At 39.2% G+C, this 15823-nt stretch overlaps 1 protein-coding gene across 1 annotated transcript in view; it reads left to right on the top strand.

The window, feature by feature from the left end:
• ADGRV1 (adhesion G protein-coupled receptor V1) overlaps nucleotides 1–15823 on the top strand; it is a 264541-nt gene that overhangs the window by 182485 nt on the left and 66233 nt on the right. The window contains exon 85 of the mRNA XM_063423040.1: nucleotides 9016–9194. Within this exon, the coding sequence (XP_063279110.1) occupies nucleotides 9016–9194 (179 nt within the window). The remainder of the gene's footprint in view (nucleotides 1–9015; nucleotides 9195–15823) is intronic.

Raw genomic sequence — 15823 nt, 5'->3', positions numbered from 1 at the left:
TAAATGCAACTTTCTCTCCCAGTAACATTCATGTGATATGTGGCATTTTCGTGGGATATGTCTCAAAGAATATGTCATATTCATCGAGAACCCTTGTGGCCTCTCCACAGCTCAGCTGTGCTCATTAGCCTCAGCAAGCTAACTGTAGATGGCCTCAATACATGTTCGTTTGCTTGGAAAACGATGTTCTTTTAGGTTAACTACTCCAAATTATTGTGTAAAGTGTAAATTATATACTTCACACTTGCTTATTCACTTTATTCCTAAGCTGCTTCTGAGTGCTTCACCATTTGCTAATTTGGACAAAGTAACATTTTTAAGTTTCTTTTTTACTGGGATGTCTCAAGCTTTGGCAGAGTGTTTGATAGTGTTTTTGATAGTATGACAGTAGTTTGATAGTATTTCATCATCCCATTCTATGTGTTTTACATTGCATTGAGTTGCAAAAATTTACTTATAATGGCAAAAAATGTATGACTGTTAACAGTTGGTCATTGTCATGGGTTAGCACTGGCCAGATGTTAGTGCACCCATGAATATATGTTTTTTCTCTAACAACTCCTGTGGGATGTGATCAGGAACAGAGCAGAGCAGGCTTAAATCTTGAAAACAAAAAAAACCCACCAAAACTTTATTAATTACATAAGAACAGGGACAGAAATACTCTTAAACACACACAGAGACAGAAATAAAAACTTCTTAGAACATTTCTTCTCCCAGTTTCTACCTCCCCACCCATCACTCTTCACAGACTAACCCCTGGGTTTTAGATCAAACAATCACCACTCAAAAACAAACTAATCTTCAATTCAGCAAGGGAGAGAGGAGTCTCTCTCGCACCACAGACTGTTCCTCAGAAAACACGGGTCCACCCCTTATGTGTTTCCATGTCACCCATAGCACCGCCTGGAGAAGTCTGCCAGGGTGACACTCTCTTTTTCCTATGTCCAGCGCTCTCACCGCTGTCTCATAGGCCAAAACTACATACAGGGCTTTTTAAGGATGCTGCATGCCGAGCTCTCCCCCTTTTTACCCAGGGGCCGGGGTTCCAGGAGCAGGTCTGCCCTGAGGGCAGAGGGCACCACCTCACCCTCCCCCTCTTTTTCTCTGCTCGCTCTAACTCTTCAACGTGCCAGTCACTGTAGCAAAAGCAAGGGGCAGCTGCATCCACCCAAAAATGCAGTTTATGTTCAAAAGAGACTCAAGTTCAGTCCATGGCTGACATTATGCAAGAAAAGTCCAGCTCTAAGGCTACTCCTCTCATTCTTCCATCGAATTCCTTCCAATCATGCTTTATCATCTCGGTCCCAGGCCGCTTCCCTCTCTCCGAAAACCACCAGTCATGAGAATCAATGTCTAAGAAAAGTTTCTTTCTGCCAAGCAAGGGTTAACAGTTTCTTCTCAGCAGGGTGCTGCAGGCGAGGCACTCCCAGGCTCTGCAACCCCCCACATGGCTGAGCACCTTCTCTCGGAGTTTGGGGGGGGAGGAGGGGGGTGAGCACACACAGAAGGCACTTCCACAGTTTTCCACCCCTCCATCTTAGACAGGGCAGCTCAGTTCCAGTCCTGTCCCTTCTCTTCTCCCCACCCCCGGGGGGGCTCCGGCTTACCTGAGCCGACCACGTGTTTCCCCTCCCCCACCCAGCCTCGTGGCCAGGCGGGGGAAGGAGACCTGAGACGTCCCTCTGCTGACACCCGGATCCGAAAAGAGGCCGAGCCCCTCAGACTCCTGCTTTTAACTCTTTGTGTCCTCAGAGGCGTGTCCAAACTTCCCAGTGACCAACCCAGGTGCTAGCAGAAAAGCTGATCACTGATTGGACTGCCCACATCCCCCTGGAGGAATTCACCTCCCCCCCCAACCACGACAGTCATTTTTATGTCTGTAGTTGAAATCGAGTTTTTTTTTAAGTAGACTTCGGTCAAATCCTAAGAGCTTGCATAATACATTGCATTTAGTGGAGTCTCAGGCTTGTGTTAAACGTGAAGACTCTTCATGGAAATCTGACAAGACAAAAGGGCTTAGGAGGGAATCCATCAGCCTGCTGAGTGATGAGCTGCCTGGAATACAACAACCCAGAATGAAGATGATTCTTCTTTTTGTAGGTGCAGGTCTTCAGCTGAGAATAATTCCTGAATTTTGCAAGACCCAAAAGGAAAGAAATAATCTGACATATAGATCAACCTAGTCGTCACTTTGAGTTTGCTCCTCTTGGCTGGGACTAGGTCTTGAATTTATGTATCTCATTATGGAGTGAGCAAGCTGTATCAGGGCACAGGAAGGAGTGCTGGGCTAGTCTTTGTGCTTGAATTGGTCCCCATGACAACTCTAGAAAAGCTTGTGGATCCAAGGGGCCAGACTGATTTGGGAAGTTTGGATGCTACTGCTGTTTGAACAGCAGACTTCAAAGTGTGGGAAATTAATGTTTGTATTTCCCAGTGTAGTATACTTTATATACATGACTTGGTTTGAAAAGCAGAATTAATAATATATTTATATTTAAATGGGACTTAAATACTTATGTCTGGAAAAGAACAAAAATACAAGAACAGATTCTGTGTCCTTTGTGCAGTCACTCTGCTCTCTGTGAGGCTGCATAGCGTAGTGTTTATGTTTGACCATTGACTTATGTCATACAAATCTGCAAGTGACTGCATTGATCATGGGATACAGAAATGGGTGAATGTCATCATCAGGTACAAGCACCATGCAGGCATGTGAAACTGAAACATTCATAAAATCTAGGCTATTTCAAGTGATCAAAAGGTGGTGGAGCAATATTTCCAGGCAACAAAACTCTATAAGAAAACATAGATTTAACAGTACATCTGGACATACACAGATTCATTTTTGGGATCCAAATCAAAGATCTTCAGTTTCTAGACTCTAGGATAACCTCCTTACCTTTTTTTTTTTTTTTTTTTTTTTGGGTAAACTTTTCATCTTTTGCACAGTGCTAGGTATAGTAAATATGCTTAACATTTTGTCTTACATAAATGCTTTTTACAAAACAATTTATCTATAGCATCATGTTTTAATTCTTATTGTCTTTTAAGCTTTTAGTTGTAGACATATTCAATGTCAGTATTTCTGCTACATATGTAGCTACTACTCATACTGTTTGAAATATAAGAATGGAAAGGATCTCAGGGGTCACCTCGTCCATTTTCAGCATGAGGACAAGGATTAAATCAAATCATCCTTGCTTGTCTGTTTGTTCCTATCTCTTTTTTATTGTATGGTCTTGCTTCTTGCTTTCTATAGGGAGAATTTGTAAGTCACAGAAATCTGATAGCATTACCCAATTTTTTAAAGGTGCGGCTTTCTTAATTGCAGAAGAAAAGGAGTATGCAAGGTGAAAATGGCGCTTTATGGGCCTGAAATATTTGCCTTATATTAATGTTTGACATCCTGAGGTCTTCATCCTGACAAGTGTCCCTTTGTACAATTGAACAGCATAAACCTGTATTTTCAAATGCATTTATTTTAGGAGCACATGTTGAGTGTCTTTCAGCATGATGAGGAAAAGAAGCTTCTTCTCTTAGTAATTTCTAACATGGTGCAAAAAGTAAGTTACAGAAGAAAATTAAAAGCTGTCTATTTAGGTAATAATATTCTGTAGTTTTCAATTGCCAGTTCTGACTCAGAGTAAAATTATGGAAAAGAAGATGATTTTTTGTGCTTTCTTGAGCTATTGCTACAGTAAATTAAATCAACAGTGAAAGTGTCAATTCAACAAGCAAACCAGAATGAAAATCATGAACTTGCTATTACCCATACGTGAATATTTCTCCTACCTCAATTTAATGGCACTTTAAATTTTCTATAAATTTATGTGTCGTAGTTGCGGGGGGAGGTCAATTTTTCCAGGGGGATGTAGGCAGGCTAATCAGTAATCAGCTTTTCTGCTGGCACTTGGATTGGTCACTCAGAGGTTTAGACACGCCTCTGAGGACACAAAGAGTTAAAAGCAAGACTCTAAGAGGGTTCAGCCTCTTTCTAGATCTCAGTCTCAGCAGAGAGACCTCTTAGGCCTCCTTTCCCTGCCCAGCCACGAGGCTGGGTGGGGAAGGAGAAACACATGGCTGAGCTGGAAGAGAACCATGCAGCTGAGGTGAGCCGGAGCTCCGAGGGGAGAAGAGAGTGGACAGGACTGGAACTGAGCTGCCCCGTCCAGGATGGAGGGGTGGAAAACTGTGGAAGTGCCTTCTGTGTGTGCTCACCCCCCACCCCAAACTCCGGGAGAAGGTGCCCAGCCACGTGGGAGCTGCCGAGCCTGGGAGTGCCTGAGCCTGCAGCACCCTGCCGAGAGATAGAAACTGTTAACCCTTGCTGGGCAGAAAGAAACTTAGACATTGATTCTCATGACTGGTGGTTTCGGAGGAGAGAGGGAAGCGGCCTGGGACCGAGATGATAAAGCACGATTAGAAAGAACCTAATGAGCAAAGACTGAGAGGAGTAGCTTTCTGAGCTGGACTTTTCTTGCATAATGTCAGCCATGGACTGAACTTAAGTCTCTTTTGAACATAAACTGCATTTTTAGGTAGATACAGCTGCCTTTGCTTTTGCTACAGTGACTGGCACTTGAAGAGTGGAGGGAGCAGAGAAGAGAGGGGGAGGATGAAGTAGCGCTCTCTGCCCTCAGGGCAGACCTGCTCCTGAAACCCCAGCCCCTGGGTAAAAAGGGGGAGAGCTCGGCATGCAAGTATCCTTAAAAGAGCCCTGTATGCAGCTTTAGACTATGGACAGCAGTGAGAGCACTGGACATAGGAAAAAGAGAGTGTCACCCTGGCAGACTTCTACGAGCAGTGCCACGAGTGACATAAAAACACATAAGGAGTAGACCCATGTTTTCTGAGGAACAGTCTGTGGTGCGAGAGAGACTCTTCTCTCCCTTGCTGAATTGAAGATTAGTTTGTTTTTGAGTGGTCATTGTTTGATCTAAAACCCAAAGCTTTAGTCTGTAAAGAGTGATGTGTAAGGAGGTGAAAACTAAGAAAAGAAATGTTCTAAGAAGTTTTTATTTCTGTCTCTGTGTGTTTAAAAGTATTTCTGTCCCTGTTCTTATGTAATGTAATAAAGTTTTAGTAGTTTTTTTTTGTTTTCAAGATTTAAGCCTGCTCTGCTCTGTTCCTGATCACATCCCACAGTAGCTGTTAAGAAAAAAACATATATTCATAGGTGCATTAACATCTGGCCAGTGTTAACCCATGACATTATGTCAGACTTGTAAGATGTTTACTGATCTTAAAGTAAGTTTGATTCTTTTATTTTTATTTTAAGAATAATTTGTGGACTGCTTAATAGCTTCAAAAAAGGAATTATATGAAAGTATACAATTATTATAAAACAACCCCTTCAACTATTTGTAAAAAGAAGAAAGAAGGAAAGTAGAAGTTTTTCTACTGAACTGGAAAATACTTTATTTAGAGTATTTTTCACCTATTGTTTGCCAGCTATTTGCAGATTATCATAGGTGGTGGGACACTGGAACAGGTTGCCCAGAGAAGTTGTGGCTACTTCATCTCTGGAAGTGTTCAAGGGCAGTTTGGAGATGAGACTTTGAGCAACTTAGTTGTCGTCATTTAGGAATGGTATTCTCCAATTTCGTGCTCCCACTGAATCCATGCACTGCTCTCTTGCTCCCAGCCTCCCCCTCCCTCTGCCCTGCTTGGGCTGGAGAGGAGAATTAGAGGCTCAGAAGGCAAAGATCATGGGTTGAGATAAGAGTGATGTGCTGGAAGCAGCCATGAGATAAAGAAACAAACAGTGCAACATTACTGACAGAGGGTACAAGAAAGAAGTGAATGATTCACACAGAAACACCACCAGCCAACTGCTCCCTAGACCACCCTACAATGACCCAGAACAAACCCCTTCTCCTCAGAAGAGTTCCTTCCCCTGGCCCCCCTGCAGTTGTGGGAGGTGATATAGGATAACCCCTGGGCCTCAGCCATGGCTACTACAAAAATTCACCCTGTGTCTGTGCATGGGACACTGGTCCAGTGGAAAATGACCCATGATGGGAGATGAGGAACTAGACAACCCCTTTCCAATACAAAAAACCTCTGAAATTCTGTGATTATCACTAAAGATGAATAAATAATTTTTAAAAATATGAACATGTCTCAGGTTGGGAATGTAATTTCCATTAATTGCCTCATTGTAAAAGAAAAAAACCTTCACTGAAGTTCACGTTGTCTCATTAGAGTGTTGTGTGAATAAACAATTATTTTGCATTCTATATCTGAACAAATCACAATGTGCCCATTTGTTCTTCCACCTGAGCAGCTGGAAAATGGACTGTACATTTTATTCTTCTGTTGAACTGGTTATTGTTGCGGCATGGTAACAGGCAAGGATTTGCTAAAATTGGCTCCTCTATTTTTTAACTGATTACATTTTGAACCATCAAAAGGAATTGAAGAACTAGTAATTATTAAAATACAAATGTGACTGTGAAGAAAATGCGAATAATCCAACCTCACTTACACCTTTACAGAAACTGTGGTGTTGAGTGTTATGCCATGATAAATGAGGTGAAATTTCTAAATATGTCTAACCAAACACAAGCAAGGATATGAGGTATGATTTCATAGAAAGCAATTTCAGTTGGATGACTGAGAACAATGTTCACCAGATTGTCAGAATTAGTAGAACCAACAGTACTTGAGTGTAATGGCATATATAGTTCAAGGATTTTGCTATCAGGAACTGCTGCAGTGAGGCACAGACTAGCCAGGACTACAAGGGCATGTAATTGAAGTGTTTGAAGTTGAATTGAAGTTTATTGACATTAAGTGAAGAATTTTGAATGAGTTTTCAATACCACATAAAAGTGAACAGAACAACCAAATCCTTCCACAAGCTATGGATTTTTGTCTAAATACCGTTTTCATCTGTTTAATATTTTCTTCCTATGCATGTCCAGCAATGGAATTACTAGTTTTTCTGTGTTCTTTCAACCTACACAGGATAGTTGCAATTATGTAGTGATATTTACCAGTGGCCTTTTACACAAAATAAACTTTGCCTTTGTTCATATAGCACCAATCACCAAATGAAAGCTAAAAAAGACATAATAATTATTATATAATTAATATAATTATATACTATGGACATAGCTATGAAATCTTATTCTCTAAACAAGCATTTAAAACACTTACTAACCTTTTGTAAACAAGTTGTTGGTATGCAATGTACTTTATTACCAATGAGAGGAAGTATTGCGTATTCATGCTGTATAAATCACAGAATAAAAATCTGAAATGATTGTTAGCAAATAATACTTACATAAGGAATCCAGAAACAACTAATTAAGCACTTGAATGTGAAAAGTAGGTGTTCCTGAACAAAGGGAAGACCAGCCCTTGGCTAAGGGAAATGTACAAAATTTTCCTCAATAAAATAATCACACTGCATTGTCTTGTCACAGTATATGAATTTTTACTTATCCTTAAAGTAGATGGCTGAAAATGAAGCATGTAAGTCAACATTATTATATGAAACCCTTGTGTAGACCATGGAGAGAGATGATTTTGCTTGGGTTAGGGTTAATGAGTGCCTTAAGGTGCCTGTCCTGTCTCTTTTGACTGACAATTCATGCTTAAAGGCACAAGCTCAAATTAGATACCTTATATGCAGAAAAGGACAATTAATCCCTTATTCACTCATATAAAAGGCCAGAAATAATAATATATCATGCAGACCTGTAGGTGGTATAACATTTTTGAAGTGGAGAAAGTGAAGAAAAAATTTTCAAAAAATATTTTTATTATGGATAGATTAGGTGTTTATTAGACAGTAGTGTGTAGATGTGCATTAAAAAATGCTCACACATGACAGTGTTTCTACTATGAACATCTCAAAGAAAATTTAAATATCCAAGCAATATGGTAAGTATTGTGTTTTACTTGAAGGATTTCCGTACTCATACTGCCCATTCTTTCAAGGGGTTTCAGCCATTTCACTGTTTTGATTCATGTATGCATTTAAACCAAATTATGATGAGTTGATCATAAGAAAACACAGATTGTTTTAGAGATGCCTGTGAATTGACATTCATTTATTTGCAGTTTTTTCTCAAATTCTTATGCATATAGTACGCAGTATCATAGAACCATTGAAGTTTTAGGAGTACTTTGAGACTATCTAGTGCAACACCCTACCTCAAACAGCTGAGGCAGATTGCCCAGGACTGTGGCCAGTTTGGTTTTGATTATCTAAGGACATATACTCCACAACCTCTGGGCATCTTGGCCCAGTGTTTGACCTCGCCCACAGTAAGAAAGCTTTTTTCTTGTATGCAGATGGAGCTTGTATATTAACTTGGGCCCATTGCCTCTTGGCCCACCACTGAGCATCATTCAAGAGAGTGTCTCCCTCTTCGTCACTGCCTCCTATCAGATGTTTATATATATGGATATGATCCCCTTGAGCATCCTCTTTCCAGCTGAGCAGCCACAGCTCTCTCAGCCTCCCCTCATGGGAGAAGATTTCTATCCCTCAGTCATCTTTATGAACCATGGACTTGCTTCATGCCTGTCTTGTAGTGCTGAGCCCAAAACAAGATCACAGAACCATCAAAGGAACCTAATGTGTTTCCTACAAAATACATGTAGCTGAACAATAACACAAAATAATTAATACACATCAGATTTAGAAATACTATATGCCAGTCTTCTATGTGAGGGTATGAATATCTAGAGAAAAAAGTGACTTTTACACCAAAAAGCTATTTTACATTGCAAAAATAGTGTTCTCTACTAAGCAGGTTATTTCTACCTCTATATTAGTCTAATTCAAAATAGTTATATAAATAAGCATATTGCTTTTATAATGTCTTTTCATTTCTCAAGAAAAAAAAGTGAGGACAAAGTATTTTTATTGAATAGTGTTTATGCATACACATGTACCGGGGCAGAAATATGCTCCATTGTAACTTTCAGAGTGATTCAGTTTTTGGTAGAGTTTTTCACCAGCAAATCTACTGATTGTTTTTGTGCATTATTCTTCAGGCTGTTAATTTCTGGTATGTCCTTGTGATGAATGATGAACACACAGAGAGGCGCTATCTGCTTTACTTCCTTTTGAGTTGGGGGCTTCCAGCTTTTGTTGTTATCCTTCTTCTAATTGTCCTGAGAGGAATCTACCATCACAGCACAGCACAGATTTATGGCCTTGTCTACGGTGATCTGTAAGTATTTCCTTAAAAAAGCGTGAACTAGGCATTGTACTCTCTGTTTTGATTTGTACTTAATTTTCTTCCACGTAGTTAAGGGGGTATGTCCACAGTCAAGTGAAGAAATGGACAGAGGACTCCTCATTTGGTGGAAATGAGACAAGTGTGTCACCCATATTCAGTACAGCAGTTGGACTTTGCTTCAGTTTCTAATTCAGGCAGAGCTGGCTCAAGCATGTCTGCTTAGTGACTACATTATTTTTTTTTTTCCGAGACTCTGCAATTCCCAGCTGAAGGACAGAAGTGGCTTCTGCTACAGAATGAGAAAAAGTGCATGGTTATTTTCCATTTAATTTCTATGATAAAAAGCCTTAACACCAAATCAAGCCTTAAGTTCCCCATCTCTTGTTATTAAATATATTCTTTGCTAAAAAGTATTACTATGTTGTCATGTCAGATAGTTTTACTGAACTGTTTCTCTTGTAATAATGAATATGTTATATTCCAGATTGCTCCAAATTTGAGAATGGCTGTATTGTTGACGATTATCACAGGTCTTTCAAAGCCATATATAAGCATAGAGAACTGTCTTTATTAAAACAGTGTATCTTCATAGAACAAGATGCATTTAAGTGGAGATACATAGATAAATATTTTGCTCTTTCTTGCCTTTTTTTTTTTCCTTCTGGCTCCTTTTCTAGCAAATTTAATCTGTGATGATAGCTATTCTAGGATATGAGGATAATATACTTACTGATTTTGTATCACAATTACATGCTTCGCGTGCAGAAAAGACTAAACACACAGCTTCTTTTTAAACCAAATGTATAATTTTTTCTTAGGAAGACATCATAGGAGGTTGCTTTCAGGGTAGACCCTTAGCAGGAGAATATTCATCTGTCTTTAATAAAAGAGCAAGATACAGTGTGCATCATTCCAATGTAAGATAACATAATTGAATGTTGTGGGGTTTTTTCACACAAAGGGAATTCATGTGAGAAGTAAATACTTGAATTTTGTATTAACATTTAAGTATATGCAAGTATACACACACACACACACACACACGTAGGTGGACTTATAAATATTATTTGTATATACATATCTGTGTGTGAATCTGTACTGTGCATGGTAAGCAGGGATACCTGCTTTTGATGTAAATGAGTTACACTGTTCCGTGTACCGTGTTGTCTGAAGTTTAGTCCCATGTTTATAGACACCAACTCAGCTCAGAAATATAAGTGAGGTCTGCAACAAAAGACCATTGCTGATGTTCGTGTTATATAAGGGAATGCTCCATAGCTGTATTCCATGCTATAAACATCAATATTTCTTCACAGAACATGTCTTTTTCTTTATGGTAAAATGCTTTTTTGTGCATATTAAACAAAAGGAATGTGTGTAACATAATCAGTTTCTCCAACTGCAGCCAAACTGTGGGTTGGTGGTGTCATTATGCAGTGAAACAATTTTCCAGTTGTTTTCTTTCGATATCCATGTCTCATTCTTTGAAAAACAAGGGAAAACCGTACACTCTGATAAAATTATTAAATAGAGGAAAATCACTCAGTTTGACTCATTGCCCAAATCAAATATAAAACTTTTCCAGCATTCTGAGAAAGTGCCAGAAATCATCCCAAGCTTAGTGAATGTGCAGCTTATTCTATCTCGGTCAATGTGAGCACTCTATGAGATATCTGCAAGAATTTTCATAAATAGTATCAATGCAAATTCCTGATTTGAAGAGCACTGTAAGACTTATTTATACAAGAGGACTTTGAAAGACAGAATGTAGAAAAGGGGACAGACTGAACTACAGCACTTGGTTTGTTTTCTCCAAACAAGAACACTAGTGGAAAAAGTGACAAGGAGATTTCCAAATCCAAACTCATTACATGCTGAGAATCAGTATCAGCCTTAGAAATGGATTGAGAACAACAGTGTGCTGGTAAGAACTCCTCACATGTGGGAGCTGGAAGACTGGTTAAAGTAATAGAAGTAGTGAAGCCTGTTACCCTAACTCTCTCCTAAGTGATTACTCCTGCAGGCAACCCATTTTTGCATTATGGTGGTGTCTGACCAACTGTTTTATTCTTAACCTGTATGCCATGGGCACAATTAATAGCCAAGAGTATAGCTATGTTTAGAGAAGTTCATTTTCTACTTGCACTGAATAAAAAGTGAGTTCAGCTATGTTGGTTTTTATGCTTCAAAGGAAATATTAGGATAGAGCTTCCCTCAGATGTGACAAATTCTACACAAAAATGCCTGTATTTTATACTGTGACTCCCAAGTCACAGTATAAACCAGTACTATACTGTTGATTACTGTAATAATTAGCAGTGAGTGTTTATATATGGTATGAACAGTTCTATCTTTGGGATTATGTGATTATTATTTTTTTTTAATACAGGTAAATTTGTCTGTATAAATGGCACCAAGCAGTGTTTTGTTGTGGTTTTTTTTGTTGTTGTTTTGTTGGGTTTGTTTGTTTGTTTGTTTGTTTGTTTGTGGTTTGGTTTGTGGGTTTTTTGTTTTGTTTTTTTGTTTTTTGTCTTTTGTCTTTGTTTGTGTGTGTTTTTTGGTTTTGTTTGTTTGTTTGGGGGTTTGTTTTGGTTTGGTTTTTTTGTTTGTTTTTTTTTAAGGTTGGAGGTCAATGATAAGTGAAAGACGTAAGTGACATAGAAGGGCTCTTTCACTTGTCCCTTTGCTGATTCCCCCATTGCTCAGCTGCAAAGGTTGAAGTCTCTTTGAATAAGAGTAGAAAAGATGATGATTCTAGAGGCTATTTTTAGAGTAGTACGGGGTATTTTATAACATCTTATAGAGTTCTGGGCAATCTCTTGGGTACAAGTCCAGTGAATGTAGCATAATTAACCTTTAAAGTTTGTGAACAAAAGCTGATACTTGTCGTTAAATAATTCTAGCTTCTGATCTCAGAAAAAGATGAGTTAGGCCAAAGCTTGCAAATGGATGTGGTTCACCAACTTCCAACAACATGGAAATTGTCAGGGCTACATGACAAATTAGAAAGCTGCTTTACTGTCAAAGATTTCTATTTTAGTTCTTTTACTTGCATTTTTGTTCTGTAAGTGTTGGAGAGTGACAAGTGACCAGGATGAAACTGGAAAGAGTTAGATTTTATGTAATTATTCAGATTTCTCTTTCTGCTCACCTCTTCATGATACTATACATCTCTGTCAATATCTACAGTTTGAATTTGCCTGCTTATGTTTTTCAGCATATTAGGTGAACTTTATCTGTACTTTAGCAGATCTATTAGAAAAACACCCTCTGTTTAACTGTTTTACGAAGATAAAACTTTTCAGAACATGAACGGAAAGATTTTTCAGAAATGAGGTCTAGCTGTATATACTAAGAATGCAGCAAATGCTGAACTCTCTAGAGTTTGGGAACCACAGTAAGCTTTGGAATTTGATTTTTGGGTGAATTTTGTCTTGTTATGAACTCATCTATTTGTAAGGTTTTCTTTATTTTTAAAAATTTATTTTTAAATTTTTTTTATATATAAAAAAATTCTTCTGAGAGGCAAGCTTGATCTTTTAACTTCTTGGGTGTTTTAACTCTCTTACCTCCAGTAGTATGTTTTTATAAGCTCAGGAACTCTTGATGTTGCTTTAAGCTTTGAGTCTGATTAGACCTTGAAATCAAATTCACATAAGAATGCCAAAGGACTTCATTTATTAGAGTATAAGCTAAAACAGTAACCTTTGAAAATGAGAGAACTGGAAATTATTACACTTGACAGAATTAAAATTTTAAAGTTTATAAGCAAGTATCTCCCTGCCCACTGTATCTTTGAAAATGCTGTATTTCATGATTTTTTGTCATGCTGTAACCCTACCTTTTTAAATTGCAGCCAATTCTATAACTTCCTCTAGTTCCCAGAAGGTAGGAGTTTTTTGTTCATGTTCTGTCAGTCCTGTTTAGTTGTCTTTACTGATCTGGATGAGGATTGAGTCTACCGTTCACAAACTTGTGAATGATAAGTGCCCCAAGTTCTATGGGCATGTTGATCTGCTGGAGGGCAGGAAAGCTCTGCAGAGGGACCTGGACAGGCTGGGTTGATGGGCCAACACCAGCAGAATTAGGTTCAACAAGGCTAAGTGCTGAGTCCTGCACTTTGGCTACAACAAGCCCATTCAGAGCTACAGGCTGGGAAGAGTGGCTGGAAAGTGGCCCAGCAAAAAAGTGCCTGTTTGTCAGCAGCTAACCATGAGCAAGCTGTGCCCAGGTGGCCCAGAAAGCCAATAGCACCCTGGCCTGGGTCAGAAATGTGGCCAGAAGGACCAGGGCAGTGACTGTCCTCCTGCACTGAGCACTGGTGAGGCCACACCTCAAGTGCTGGGTTCAGTTTTGGACCCCTCAATTTAGGAAGGACATTTAGGTGCTTGAATACGTCCAAAGAAGTGGAATGGAGTTGATGAAGGATCTGGAGCACAAGCCCTGTGAAAGGCTGAGCCTGGAGACAGCAGAGTCCTTATCAATGTACCACTCCCTGAAAGGAGATTGTAGCCAGGCAGGAATCAGCCTCTTCTCCCAGACAACCAGTGACAGGATGAGAGGACATAGTCTCAAGCTGCACCAGGGGAGGTTCTTCGTAGAAAGAGTGACTAGATATTGGAATGGGCTGTCCAGGGACATAGTGCAGTGACCTGGAGGTGTTTAAGGAAAGGCTGGGTGTGGCACTTAGTGCCATAGTCTAGTTGATGTGTTTGGTCATAGGTTGGACTCAATGATCTCAGAGTTCTTTTCCAATTTAATTAATTTTGTGATTTGTCTGAGGCTTGGCTGTCTTTTACTTGCTCTTTTCCCTCTTTTTATCTCTCCAGTTTCTAGACGTGTCTTTTAGTAGGATCCTGTATTTGCCCAAGGGAGGAATGATCTCCTTTCTCAGGAGAATCCCTGTTGCACATTATTTTCATCTTTAAAATCCCATGTGGCAAACAGAGTACAGCAGAATTTAAAATTTATAAATTTGTACAAATTTAAATACTTTAAATTTGTACAAATATTCATGCACTTGGATTCAGATTCATATTTTCTTATAGCACAAAAATGGTTGAGCTAAATGTTCTCACGTATCTTCTTTGTATCATTGTCATGAAATAGCTATGTGAAATAATGAAAAAGATTTTGCAGTGACATTCCTTTCTAAAAAAACCCAGAATACTTCTATGTTCTCTACAGTCCGTCTCAAAGCAGAGGTTTTTTGCAGGAAAATGACTGGATCTGTGACTATGGAGCCACATCTGTAGGATCGGGAAACAAAGCTAAAGAAAGCTGGCAACTATGAACCTTTTGCTGTGATTAAGAGTTACAGCTCTTATTGCTCAGACTTCACTTTCTCTGAACCTTACACAGAGGGAGGCTCAGGGAATAGATGAGTCTGTCATGGATTTAAGCCCAGCTGGACACAAAACACCATGTTTCACCTCCTCTTTTCCTTCTCCATCCCAGCTGAATGGGGAGGAGATTCAAAATGAAACTTGTATATTGAGATAAAAAATGCTTAGAATTTGAAAATAAAATAAAATAATAATTTAAAATAATCATAATCTTAATAATTAGAACCCTAACAATGATTTTTTTTTTAAGTGATGAACAATGCAATTTGTCTCCACTGGCTGGTTGATGCCAAACACCCCTTCCTGACCCCAGAATAACTCTACTTACCATTTTATACACTGGCCATTAAGTTCTGTGGTGTGGAAATACCCCTTTGGTCACTTCAGGTCACCTGTCCCAGGCATGTTCCCTTCCATTTTATTTTGCTTACCTTCTCTCTGATAGAGCACAAGACAAAGAAGGAAAGTCCTTGATTTAGGAGTAGCAAAACCCCAAAACATTTGTGTCTCATTCCAATCGAAAACACAACACTTGTACCATCTACTGAGAAGAAATTAAACCAGGGCAGAGCCATTGTTAACATTATTGGTATAAGCAACTCTGTAGAAAATGTTTTGGTACCAGGCCCTTTGCAATGAGTCACGGGCACTATGTGCCATGGTTTCTTTCTTAACTGAGTGTCTGTCAGTCTGGTGCACTGACCCTGAACCCAGTCAGAAAAATATACTGGGTGCTGCTTCTCACCCAGTTGTATGACTGTCTCAGTGTTGGCACACATCCCAGGAACAGATCCCTGGCTTTCTAGATGTTCCCTAAAATGGAGATCTGCTTTCTTTAAACCAAGGACCAGTAACAAGAATATTTTAGCTTGACTGAGCTAATTTCTGTCCAAGCATTTGGATTAAGTCTCATATCTCCTTTTCCATATTACTTCAAAAGTGCTGAATTTAGCTGTGAGCAATGTTTGAATCACCAGACTTTTACAGGCAGGAATAGGTAAGAAAATAGCTAAGAATTGCCACAGAAAGCATTCAGGGATTTTAACTGAACTCGAAGACATACTAAGAGGAAGAAGTTTGTATGACAAATCTATGAGGAATTCTCATCTCTAATGCCTGGCTTTGTATTCTGTATGGATGTGGAAGTGTCTCCCTGCATGACCCTCTCTCTCCAGCTTCTTTTTGCTATTATCCCATTTTTCCACCTCCTTTCTTGTCAGTTCTCTGGCACATCATCTAGGATTTCAAAGGTATTTCAAACTGCTGTTTCTAGAC

Source organism: Prinia subflava, chromosome Z (genome assembly GCF_021018805.1).
Source record: "Prinia subflava isolate CZ2003 ecotype Zambia chromosome Z, Cam_Psub_1.2, whole genome shotgun sequence".
Lineage (NCBI taxonomy): Eukaryota > Metazoa > Chordata > Aves > Passeriformes > Cisticolidae > Prinia > Prinia subflava.
This window is presented reverse-complemented; position numbering and strand designations above follow the sequence as displayed.